This window comes from Pagrus major, chromosome 13 (genome assembly GCF_040436345.1).
Source record: "Pagrus major chromosome 13, Pma_NU_1.0".
NCBI classification, from domain to species: domain Eukaryota; kingdom Metazoa; phylum Chordata; class Actinopteri; order Spariformes; family Sparidae; genus Pagrus; species Pagrus major.
Window position 1 is genome coordinate 19953379 of NC_133227.1, and position 12615 is coordinate 19965993.

A 12615-nucleotide genomic window follows, 5' to 3' on the forward strand; every position below is an offset into this window, starting at 1 on the left:
GCCTGTAATTATGAGGACATGAGTAGTTGCATCGGTTCCAAGGAGGAGTTGGTTGCCAAGCAACTGGTGAGTGGAGCCATGGTGACAATGAACCGTGGTACCACACAGTTTGTATGAAAAAATAATAAAATTTTGAATTTAGGATGATGCAAGTCTCCCTGTGTTCACCTCCATTTGTGCCAGAATATTTTGTGCTTCAGGTTAAACCAAGTCATTATTCTTCAATCACTCCGTAATCTCTTCATGAAATGATAACCATGACATCTTTGAGTCTGACTGCTGGCTTGTTCCGACACCTTTGTTGTGATGGTTTCGACACAGTCAATATACATTTTTACATATACCACTGGTGTGATTGAGGTGGATTGGAAGAATCGTAGAGACTTAACAAACTATTTTCTACCTATAAAAGTTTGACAGAGTGTTATTGTGATTATTTTTGCTAGTGTTCCCTTTATCGTCTGTATCATCTTAACACCTCCACATTTAATACAAACCATCACATATCTACTACTACTACTTCCATAAAACATCACAAAACTTTTTCATCTTTGTTTACAGACTAATAGAAGTATTGAGTTAAATATATGGTAAAAGTCATAGGCTATGGTTTGCACATGCGTCAGAGTAACTAACAAACAGAATATTCTTTCGATTATTTCATCAAAAGAAAATTAGTTGCCAATTAGTTTTATATTTGATTGATCGTTTGTCATTTTTCACATTTGCTGGTTCCAACTTCTTAAATGTAAGGATTTGCTGCTTTTCTTCACCATTTATGACAGTAAATGAGGAGTCTTTGGGTTTTGGACTGTTTGTTAAACAAAAGAAGCCCATAAGACTAACTGATAATGTCACTTTTTTGGATTTTAAAAAGAAGTTTACAACCTGTAGTTTATTCATACCTGAGGGCAAGATTTGTTATGTTAAAACTGAGCAGAACATGTATTGTGTCCTGTGCTTGTTCTTCTGAGTTTATTGGTGAATCAGAGACAAAGTGTGAAGGTGCATACCTCTACCTACTGTATCGAGTGTGTAGATGCTGTGTTTGTTGAGTCCACGAAAGCAATTTAGCTTCGTATCACATCTACAATTCATCAGCTATAATTTCATATTACCGATAGAAAGAATGCATCTCCAACTTGAAAACATCACTACGGGCTCTGGGAAATTGTGACAAGCTTTTTTTTGTTAGTTGCAGTCCTATATATTAGTGCAACAAAATACTGTGTACTGGTAAATTGATGAAAATAGTCAGAAAATACAGAAAAAAAGACATTATTGAGTATCATTTTACTTTTCTTACTATTATACTTTACTATTCACTATTTTTAATACAGGAACATCAAAAGGAGGGTGCTCATCTAGTATGCCAGAGTTTACTATGATTCACTGATACAGGGATACTAAAAAAAAAACTCAACAGGCAACAAAAACTAGAGGTCATTACAGAACATCAAACTTTTAACTTCGTACCACATCAGCTGCTTATTTGACCTCTTGAATCTGAACACACTGGACTTGCTGTGGAGAGAACGACCACAATTAGCACAAGTTCAATCTCAGAATGTTTAAAATCATTTGACTGTGCGTGACACGAAACACTAGAAACATAATAATTACCTGTTCATGACGCCTCCCATACTCGCGACTGTTTTTTGGTTGGTACATCGACACAAAATACTTTGTTGTTAATCAGAACAAACTTTTGGCTCCAAAACAACAGACTAACTGATAATTGCTCAGTTCTACTTTACAGGGTAGAAACAATGTGAGCCTTTTACCAATGTTTTTCCACCCACAACTCATTCAAACTGACTACTTCACTGGTGCACAGCAGCAGGGTCTCCTTTATTTTTCTCAAACACCTACACAAACTGAAAACAACAACATTATGCATAAAACAAAACCCAGATTACTTTTTTAAGGGTAATTAGTGAAGTGCACAAAACAACAGAAACAACATCTCCAGAGGAACTCGGATGAGCTTCTACACAGCCCGTTACTAGGAGCACATTCAGATGCTAAAGCAGTCCACCAGCTTTTTTGAACACCAGGGACCGGCGTGGTTGCTCCGAAACTGTTCTTTGACATGATCTTTGACCATCTGGTAGGCGAAGGCCTCCACCTATAAAACAAAGCATTTCCAACTTAATTTATCACATTTGAGACAGATTTACATAACCACAGTTTTGGGACTGAGCACTGAGCATTCATGTTATCATTCTATAGGTGACGCACCTTGACACTGTGGTAGGTGGGAAGCTCCAGCAGATAGCTATGCCCGCCGAGCTGTGCAACTTGGAGAAAGTAACTGTAGAGAGCTCTCTTGCAAAGTCTGCTGGAGAAGCCAGGTCCACTCACAGACGGAGAGCTGGGAAACAAATATTCCAATGATTGCGTTCCTATACATTTATCAAAAATTTATATCAAGGAATTTCAAATATATATATTTTTTAAAAAAGGCACCATCTCTTTGTTAGTAACTTTTTTCTACCTCAAGATTTCTCACAAAAGCACAATGCTTGCGTCCTGAAAGGTCTAAAAACCTCATAACAAAAATTTGCAAAGCGCACTTTTTAGACAGTTTTGTGTCCTGCACTGTTTACATTCCATGTTGTTCACCGTACATCAGTGTGTTGCCTTCTTTTGCAGTCTTACTAGAGATTCAGACATTATCCAAAAAGCTGTTAGGGTTATCTGTGCGACAAGCAAGTTACCAGCTAAGTGAAATAATGGCCTTTTGTTTTTTGTATACTGAAGACGTAGATTTGCTTTGTGAAGTGTGTAAGGCACACACTTCCTCAGCAATCTATCACAAAGAAGCTGGCCAGTTAATTAGCAGAAGTGAGGGGTGAATGATGTCCCTTTAAGTCTTCACTCAGAAGACCTAAACTGCAGATCTGTGGATGTTAAGTGTATCATTTCTGCACTTTCACCTCCAACACTATTTTGGAGGATGCAGACTGCTTCAGGGGCTCAGCTGTGCTGAACATAAAAATATATTTGGCAAGACAATTCTTCTAAGCTCTTCCAGCAAAATGCTGTGTGAAGTGTGGTCTGAGTGAGAGTGGGCAGGGTTTCCTGCAGGCAGCACTTAGCACTGCTGCTGAGCAAATTCCTGGGGGAACCCTGGAGTGGTCCCCTGGAAAATGGACCAGTGTTGAGAAGCCCAATGTTTTCAATAAAGAAAAATTTGGGGGCGAGTTATAAAGTATGACAGCATTGATGGAGGCTGACATTAGCAGATGCCTGTGCAGGGTGACTTATATAAAATCATTTTAAGGTCTGTTCCAAGAACACTAAAAATTCTACAGCCCATGATATTGTTCATCCACTCCAGTTTTGTTTTTTAATCACTGATACATTGCATATATAATGGATTCGTCTTGGCAGAATTTAAGAAATTTGGGCGCAAGCCAAGGTTTTTAGGAAACAATTACTTGCTTCAGAGCTGAAAATCATAGCTAAAAGATTCTAGGAGTATTTGGCATGCAACTTCTACATCACTAAATTAAAATAGCCTCATGTGATCTTTTGTTTTCACACTAGAATTTCTTTTTCAGTTGGTGTTCTTGCCATCCTTTCAATTCCTCTTCACCTCCCCCTGCACACTTAACGTCCTGCATTCTTGCCCTTAAATGCTTTCTGGTGTTTTTCAGGAGCCTATTCTTCTTTGTTTATTTTTAGTTTATTGTTTGGAACACGCTGCAGAGCTCACCCTGACATGTTAAAACCATGGTGTTGCCTAAAACTAATAGTTCAGGGCTGCAGGACAGAAGAGGCTACACTGCGGGCGCCAAGCAGGATCTCAAATCTATTTTTGGCTGTAATCTCTGCTCAAGGACATCACAGCCTCCAGTCTATGTCACACTCTAGCTAGTGGACATCGGCAGTTGTCTGCAGCTACAAAACCAAGGGAAGGCAGGAGCCGCAGGCCTCACTGAGACTGTCAAACAAGCAAACTGCATCAGGCTCACCCATCAGTTCTACTCTTTTCCTGGAACTGGCTTCAGGAAGGTAATGATTTAAGCTTTAGTCAGTACAGGACTCTCTGTACGAGTACAGGAAATCATACTGGCTCCACACATCACTGCACATCTTCTCATACTTTTTGAAATCTGAATATCAAAGCAACAGTGATTTCTTATCCAATGCATCTGCAGCTTACCCATCGATGATGAAGCCCTTGCTACTGTCCAGAACTTCAATATCCTTGTCTCCGAGGCACCAGTTGATGCTGAGATCGTTGTGCTGTGGTGAGGCCACACCAGGCCTCACGTAGTCGCCACACAGAAAGAAGATGTTGTGTTTTTTGTAGGATGGCGGCAGAAAGACCTCATGTTGATCACACAGTCGCTTGTTGGTGATATCAGACATTTCCACGTTAAAGAGCTTCTGGCCCCCTAAATAAACACAACAATCTCAGTATTAGCTCTAAGTACCTTCAGAAACACACTAGTACATAATTATCACTTCAGCAGCTTACAGCTTAATTTGACAAATTTTAAAAACATCTCGCTTTCTGTTTATGACTGCATTGGAAATTATACCACCTAGATCTAAAATACCAGGTTTTATTGTGTTAAAAAAAACCCACTATAATACATTTATTGACCTTCATGCTGACCTTCATTAGATGAGAATATTGATCGCATGTCTTTACGGTAAATATGCTATTGCTTAGCATAGAGACTGTAAACAGGGAGAAACAGCGAGCCCGTCTCTGTCCAAAGGTAACAAAATCTGCTTACCAGCACCTGTTAAGCTCAGTAACTCCAGTAAGAAAATGCATAAGTTTAAAAATGAGGCACAGAGTTATCTGCTGGACTGTTTCCTGGCTGAGAGCAGGAAGCTGCTGGCTGTAGCTTCATATCGCACGTACAGATATGAGAGTCAATCTTCTCATACAACCCTTGGCAAGAAATCAAATAAGAGCACCTTCTAAAATAACTGCTTCGAGGCTCTTTACCTAGCACCATGCTGGTGATGTAGAGTGGCTGGATGAAGTGGCTCAGTAAGGCACCCTGAACCCCAGTGACGGTCCAGCGGCACAGCTTGTCACTCCCGGACATGCAGCAGACTCTTGCACCCAAGATGCTCAGGTCAAGGTAGGCTGCAGGTACCAGCAGGCCCTTGGCATGATACTGCAGCTTCATAGTGGTAGAAGTGTTGTCTGCAGGGCCCCTAAACAGGACATGACGTTGTCTTTTACTCATTTGCAAAAAATTAGTTTTACTCAAAATAACAAGCACACTTGTAGAGAAAGGTGAACCATGTATATTAAAACGTAAATTAGGAATTACAAAAAAACACAGAAATTCAATATCCAGTTCTTTTAATTTTAAATAAATGTATTGACAGGTTAATAATAAAGTTGCTTTTAAAACCTTTGTAGGATGCCACTATTCTCAGAAGTCAAGTCTGCTCTTTTGAAAAGAAATCCTTCAAATCTATCACCCCAAGGCACTTCACCTACACACTGCAAAATGCTGCTTTAAACAGAGCACACAGGACAAATACTGAAACACTTAAAAGATGGGAATAACAGTCGGCTGTACTTGAAGTAGAAGTTCTTAGCTGCTCCTTCAGGACACTGATTGGTGTAGAGATGCAGACTGATCTTGGGTTTGAGCCGAAGCTGGTGGCTGTCTGCACTGCTCTCGAAAATACAGTTCTCCTTGGCCTTTGGATCGGCATCAAAGAACAGCAGAAGCTGTTTGTACAGAAACCTGAACACAAGCCAGAAAATACCATTCTCACTTTGAACCACACCGGCGCTTTCAATGCACCAGAAACACCATCAATGATAGGAGAGAAATAGCGAGCTGATTCAGACTGCCAGCTCTAACAATTGATGAAAAGGAATGTCATGACTTGATCATGACTATTCAAAAAAAAGGGTGTTTTTTTAATGCATTAGTTAATGTAAAAATCAATCAAAAAGTTTGGAATTGCCTACCTCAGAAGCTTGATTTGACTTAATGAATGGTCTTTCATGCTTTTAGGTAGATGTTAGTTTGTATGAAGGGGTTGCAAAAAATGTAAATGACAAAAAAACGCTCTACAGTGGATTCAAACAGACTGACAACTGAAAGGGCTGGAAGAGACAAGGATACTGCTGAGTAACACTTAAATAAGAACATAGAAAGTCCCCAGTCATTGGTGAAAGAAACTGGAAGGTTAGCATGAACATTTATGCAGATATAAGTAGGAACAGGTTCCTGTTTCAGTGTCTAGTGCACAATAATCGCTATAACAAGCTGGAATTAACAGCCGTGTTGCTTTAGCAAAGCTATTCTCAAAACTTAGAAATAGAAGGTTAGTATAAGTTTAGCAACATTGGGCTGTTTAACGAGAGATGAGAGGGGAAGCCATGTCCCCTTTTTTCATTAAATGACCAAAATGCATTGCCCTGGTTAAACTGCCATTCCTTTGCATCTCTACTGAGGTCACTAATAAGTGGGCCACAGTCCAGGTCCTGACCAAGACACCCAGACCCTATAACCGATAAATTATTGGGAATTATTCAATTTGACAGGGTGTTTCTATCACAGAAGAAACTCACAGACTACTTGCACTTGTTGTAAATCATCTCACGTGATGCTACCAAGCCCATCAATTCTGGTAAGTATTAAAACTTTCTCACTTAAAACCTGAGAAAGATACACATCGGAGAAATGAGATGAGGGACAACAGTCTTCAGAGAAAGAAGCGATTGAGAATAAAGTAATTTCACATGCTGTTCAATACTGTAGACTGCAGAGGAGTAAAACAGATTCCCGAAGTATTGACAGCCCAAAAGCACTGCTGTAGTTCAATAATGATCGAGGGTCACCTACATTTTTCTGGAGTGGAAAATAAATTGGAAGTCATATTAGCAGTTCGTACCTAAGAAGAGCCCGTCTGGCGATGACGATGGCTTGGCAGTCGTGGACCATAATTCCATTGTAGCAAAGCCACGACTTGCAGCTTGAGTGGCCAGCTCCCAACGCCACCACCTTGTAATGCTCACATGGGCGACCCTCTGTGTCCAGCACTTCTAATGGAGGAAAAGAAAAAAGTTTTTTCTTAACAATACAGTGTTTACTTTGCCCATTTAGATAATAGCAACTGCTACAGACAGGGAGACAGAGATATGATTGAGATGGAGAATGATGTGTGAAGGGAATTTAACTATAAAGTGAGCTACAGTAACGTAAGTAAGTGAGGTGTTTATTTTTGTTAGCTTAACAATACATTTTAAGAGCCGTGGTAGAATATAAAAGGCCTAGAAGAAAGCAAAAGTTAAATGACATTGATATGCCATCAGTCTCCATTCAAACTGTCTCTTGTGACTGAAAGACTCGCAGGTATTTATCAATCAGACAGGCTTCTTTGAATTAAAAAAAGAAAGATGTAAGAGCTCCGCAGCATAAAAATGTCTGACCTGTGGGTGGAACTGGCAAACAAAACACCTTTTTTCTTCCTTTAAATAATAATTTATTTACAATACACTTAGACATTTCTGCTAAAGTAGTTTAAACATTAGATGAAAGTTTTTGCTACATTGTATGCCACATATATATTTTCTTTATCGACATATGTAAAATCCAGATTACAATTCTAAGTGAAGCGCGTTCTGTCCAATGAAAGGCTCCTTAACCTTCTTTGGCAACATCGTAAAAGCCCAGAATTTCCAAACACAGTAAAATATTCTCCATTGTCTCGAGCAGTGTATACTGATAAATAATAATGACAAAATAAACTGGTCATATACAGAGATTAGGTGCTTACCTCTTATCAGTACAAATGCTGCCATGTGGCTCTTACAGCCATAGAAATCAGGACACATCTTCAGGAGGCTGTCAAACTTCTCGCTACTTATGACTGCCATGTGATTCTTGTGCCAGTCAGTTTGCCAAACTAGAAGAAAGATAAAAACAAAATCAAGAGACAGCTATATGATCAGAAGCGAGTGTATTTTGGACTTCACCATGTCAGTGCTGTTAAGAAAACCCTTTCAATTTACAAGTGATGCAAAGTAGTGTTTGCCTTGAACATTTTTACATGCTGCTATTGCACTCAGTGTACCAGTTAGTTGACAGCCTAAAGCTCTGTGACACTTCTTAAAAAAAAAAAAATCATAAACAAGTCAGAAGGTTTTTTGCGCCGTAAACTGACAGTAAAGCAGCACAGATAAAATGCGTTGTAGCGCTGCAATATGCTGAAGTGACAAAGAATATTAAATAATAAGAAAGTTTAACAACCAGAAATACAAGATTACATTTTTTATTTTCTGATATTGCCGCTGTCCATCTGTTGCCTTGCCTTTAGCTCCAATGTGATCAGCAGTGTAACATTTCTGACCTAGTGTATTATGAATGAAGCGCACAATCATACACTTACTGCTCATGTGTACATAGTAAAAATCTCATTACAGAAACTATAATTGTAAGTGTAAATCTTGTCAAAGCGTTAACCAAATGTACATTTTCATCAAGTGTTATTTCCCAGATTGGTTTCATTATTCATGGAGGGCTTTTTAATTAAATCTCTAGCCTGGTCTGCTTACAAATTAGTGTATTGTTTAGACTTTTTACTTCTTCGTCAGGTAAAGCTTTGCAATCTTTTTCTTGGTGTGCTCTCCAAAAGCCAATCAAATAAAACAGAGTGTATCTGTAATTGCTTGTGCAGCTTTCCCTTACATTGTATTAGTTTCAAAGACACTTCAGTCCACAGCGTAAATGCTCCACAGGAACAAAAGTTTGTTGGAGTTGTTTTCAAAATTAGAAATGTGTGCTAGCATGGGGTGTCTAGACCTGAAAAGATGGTTTACAGACTTTGTTGGAAGATGTGTGATGATTCTGATGTTCTGACTTCAAGCGGGAGTTTATTCCACAACTTTTTGACCAGGATAGAGAAGAGAAGGTTGAGGTAGACAAGAATTAGATATCGCATTTAAACATCACACAGTGTGACTACTACTACTGCACCTTCAGTCTTTGTGCTCTTGTCCGGATTCTTTATTGTTTCTTTCTTTATTCCAACAAAGTCTGTTATCTGCTCAATGAGGAGGTCTTCTTCCGAATGTACGCTTCCAGCGGGCGACATACCCGGGAGAGAGAGGACAGCTGTGTCATCGTCTGATCCTTCATCCTGACAAATAAATAAATAAATAAATGAATAAATAAATGGACTGTGGTTTCCTCCTCATTACAACCTTTAACCTACATTTTTGTGTTGATTTAGTAAAGAATACTTTTCTGTTGTTCACAACTTAAGTGACAAACAAGATGGCTGCAGATGGTTTTGAACGCCTTCAGTTAGATAGATAATGGTAGCAAACACCGCTGTACCGCTGTTAATTATTCCAGATGTTGAGATTTCACTTTGATGTCAGATTTTCCAATGTGGCTTGATATCGTCATTTATTCCCACATCATTTCAGGTTGTCTGTAAAGGACATCTTCCTCATGAAAGCAGACAATTACATATAAGTTGTTCCCCCAGGAAATCGGCTACTGGAGTTAACAGATGCTTATAGATCATCTCATCCTTTATGATCGAATAAGTAGGCGAATGCCTAAACAATCACGTAACACATTTAACATATGGTCTTTGCTACAGCAAACAGTGGGAAACCCAGACATTACAAATTTCCATTTAATTACCTCATCTCCCAATACGTTGTCGCCAAAATCAAATTCGTCTTTGAATTTTTGGATGAGAGTCCTCTTCAGTCTGGGGCTGTCACCTCCTTCAGGAAGTAAAGCCTCTTTCACTTGGTCATGGCCTCCAGAAGAAGGTAGATTTTTCCTGCGACAGTGATACAAACAGTGACCAGCTTTAATATTGTAAATTGAGCTGATGATGCCTCAAAACGTCTGGATGGATGTAGATGAAGATTTTCAAGGACGACAACAGTAACAGCAACAGTAAAATATTTAAAATATCATATCTGATTCTGAACACATTTGGTTAAATTTTCCTCTCATTGCAAAAACCTTCAAGAGGAGAAGTGAAGGCTGAAAACGAAGGGTGACATTCATGAGCAAAGCATCATTACAAGGCTCACCAGTGCCTAATAAACCATTTCTCTACCTGCATGCTTAAGTAGAAGCGTAAAGGAATAGCCTGTGGACTCACAAATGAGATCCCACTGCTTCATTTAAGTTTCAGGTATTCAGCTGAAAACTTCTCAGAGATTTTTGGGAATATTTGGGTCTTTAATTAAAAGTAGAGTTTTGATTGCCAATTTTTTACTGGACGGAGAAAAAAAAATGGAAAGAAGAGGAGGATTAAGGCAACAAAGGTTCAGAGCAGATCAAAACCAAGTACATCCAAATGAGCCAGTGGGTTGTCCAGTGTCCTGTTACTATGGGTGCAGTCGTTAATGAGCTTCAGTAACTTACAGTGTGTGTGTGTCCAATTTAAAGTGGACACACTTGCCTGCAGACTCCTCACCTGCCCAATCTGAAGCCTTAGTAACACAAGCAGCCACGACAAAACAGAAACCAAAGTGCCTTTGACTTAGAAACAGTTACAGTTTTGGTTTTAATAAAGCGGCTGTTAACCTGAGCTATAGGGTGCACCCCTATAAGTGAAACAGGGAAATGATTAAGTGGATACAGGTGGTAACCCACAAAAAAGTCCAATCTCTTGTCCAGACAAATATACATTCAGCGATAAACTGGTTGTTCTAGTGGTGGCTACGCTCCATCATGTATGTTGGACCTGCTTAAAAAACTATTAGCCAGACAGACCTCCTGGATCATCTGGGTCCAATACTTCTGCTATACCAAAGAAGCTGCCTTTAGGTTTTACCGCCCTAGATACAAGGGTAGCATCCCAGAGGACCTGACATTTCTGCTCAGTACCTTAAATAAATTGTCCTAAAACATTTCTTTTTTCTGTTGACTAAATCTTCATGTATAAAGTGTTGCGTGGGTATGCAATGTGCTGTAAAAACAAAGCTTACATTGGCTTGCCCAGAGTTACTGTTACTAAAATACAACACCGCCACTTCTTTCATTACCTCAGCCCAGTACCACCGCTATAATCAGGCACGTCATCAGCCAGATGACGAGGAAGGTGAAGGTGCAAGCTTGGCTCAAAGTAAGATGGAGGCTGCAAACTAGCAGCAGCACCTCTTCTTGGACTGTATTTGAACGCATCCTTATCCTCCATGCTTCTCAGGCAACCTGTGGAAAAATTAAAGTGAATTAAGTTAGTCAGAGGGCTGCTGCTTTAAACTGTGGACATACAATCAACAAAAAACCTCATTTTACAACTGCCCAAGAATTTCCTATTATAGATGTCATCAAAGTCATTTTTATTTTAGAGGATTTCAACTGATAACTTTCCATAAAGCAATGTAATGGAGAGGATGCCACAATCATAAGGATAAAAAGAAAAATCATCATCTTTGTTTTGCCACCAAGCTACTGCACTAAGTTACTGTTTTCTTCAGCATTTTTTAATCATTGTTAGACCAAATGATTTACTAGCTAGCTGAGAAAATAACCAAACGATTTGTGGCTGATAAAAATTACCTGTTAACTCACTACTCGCCCACTATTAGTCTATTAGCTAATTAACAGCTGCCAGCAAAGGTGAACGTCAGTCAATGCCACTAAGTTAGCGGTTAGCTAGCGGCGAAGCTAACGTTAGCAACTAGCATAGGTAGCATTACCAAATGTGCGCAGTTGGCTAAATTAAATGCTTTGTCACCGCCAAAAACATGAAAAGTTGCCCCATTTTACGACACATTTATGAAACATACCTTTTTATCCAAACGTCACCCAATTTCTTTCGTTTTCACCGCTCAAACCTGTGAAATAATGTCTGCTAGTGTGAAAAGCTTTAGCTAGCTTCCCATTAACTTATTTTTTTTTTACTATGACAAGCACACTTCCGGTTTGAACAAACGCGTCTCGCCGAGGTGGTACGAGTTTAAAACGATTATAAATGACACATTAGTTAAGTGCAGCCACATGTAAGTCAAAGTTTACTGTACCTTTAGTCTTCAAGCGTTAAGGAGACAGAAGGAGGTCGTGTCCTGTCTGGATGCAGAGCCGTGCTGCGGAGTCCAACCTGGCAACCTTGCAGGCAAGTGAAGGACTGAAAATCATCTATTAGTCTGATAATCAGCTCATTTTTCACCTCTAAAAGGATGTTTTTAATGTTTGCTGTGGCGCTGCAAATTATTTAAAATTGTTTGTTTAATTGTGATAATCTAATCATGAAAATAATTCTATTCTGGCCAACTGCATGTACACTATACTGTATTGCCAAAAGTATGTGGACACCTACTACAGCTGCTGTCAGCTAGTTAGCTCGGTTAGCCGTGCAGCTAGCGGCGCGGACTGGGAGCTCGGGGAAGTGTTGGTGTATGTACTGCTGGAGCATTGGCCGAGGACAGGCCAGGGCTAGCTGGTTAGCATGCTAACTTCAGTAGATGTCTATGCAACACAATACATAGACGTTAAAATGTCAAAACTGCTATTTTTTTTAACTTTCTGATGATAATTTTAATACATTTTTAACCACTGCACCTTTAAGGATAGATAAAATTACATGAGCTGTTTTATTCTGTGTTGTCCCCTCAATATTTCTCTTGTGGGTTTTGTTTTT

General features: G+C 39.3%; 1 protein-coding gene across 2 annotated transcripts; it reads right to left on the reverse strand.

Moving 5' to 3' along the window:
- Nucleotides 1–1826: 1826 nt before the first annotated feature.
- Nucleotides 1827–12074, reverse strand: adad2 (adenosine deaminase domain containing 2). Of its 2 annotated transcripts, none has more exons than XM_073479880.1 (11): nucleotides 11999–12074; nucleotides 11018–11183; nucleotides 9654–9798; nucleotides 8976–9138; nucleotides 7777–7905; nucleotides 6892–7042; nucleotides 5562–5732; nucleotides 4973–5187; nucleotides 4172–4406; nucleotides 2242–2374; nucleotides 1827–2128 (listed from the first exon to the last, which is right to left on the reverse strand). In XM_073479880.1, the coding sequence occupies exons 2-11, from the start codon at nucleotides 11167–11169 to the stop codon at nucleotides 2018–2020; spliced, it is 1605 nt and encodes a 534-aa protein (XP_073335981.1). In that variant the 5' UTR covers nucleotides 11170–11183; nucleotides 11999–12074; the 3' UTR covers nucleotides 1827–2017. The 2 variants fall into 2 exon arrangements, with proteins under 2 accessions (XP_073335981.1, XP_073335982.1); XM_073479881.1 differs by lacking the exon at nucleotides 11999–12074 and adding an exon at nucleotides 11765–11870.
- Between the last annotated feature and the right edge of the window lie 541 nt (nucleotides 12075–12615).

Bases quoted from the DNA above. Each gene is read 5' to 3' on its own strand.
- adad2 (XM_073479880.1), bottom strand. From the start codon at position 11,169: ATGGAGGATAAGGATGCGTTCAAATACAGTCCAAGAAGAGGTGCTGCT. The intron at 5,188-5,561 runs GTACAGCCGACT...TGTCCTGTTTAG, and splicing joins GCTAAGAACTTCTACTTCAA to GGGCCCTGCAGACAACACTT. The intron at 4,407-4,972 runs GTAAAGAGCCTC...GTGTTTATTTAG, and splicing joins CATCACCAGCATGGTGCTAG to GGGGCCAGAAGCTCTTTAAC.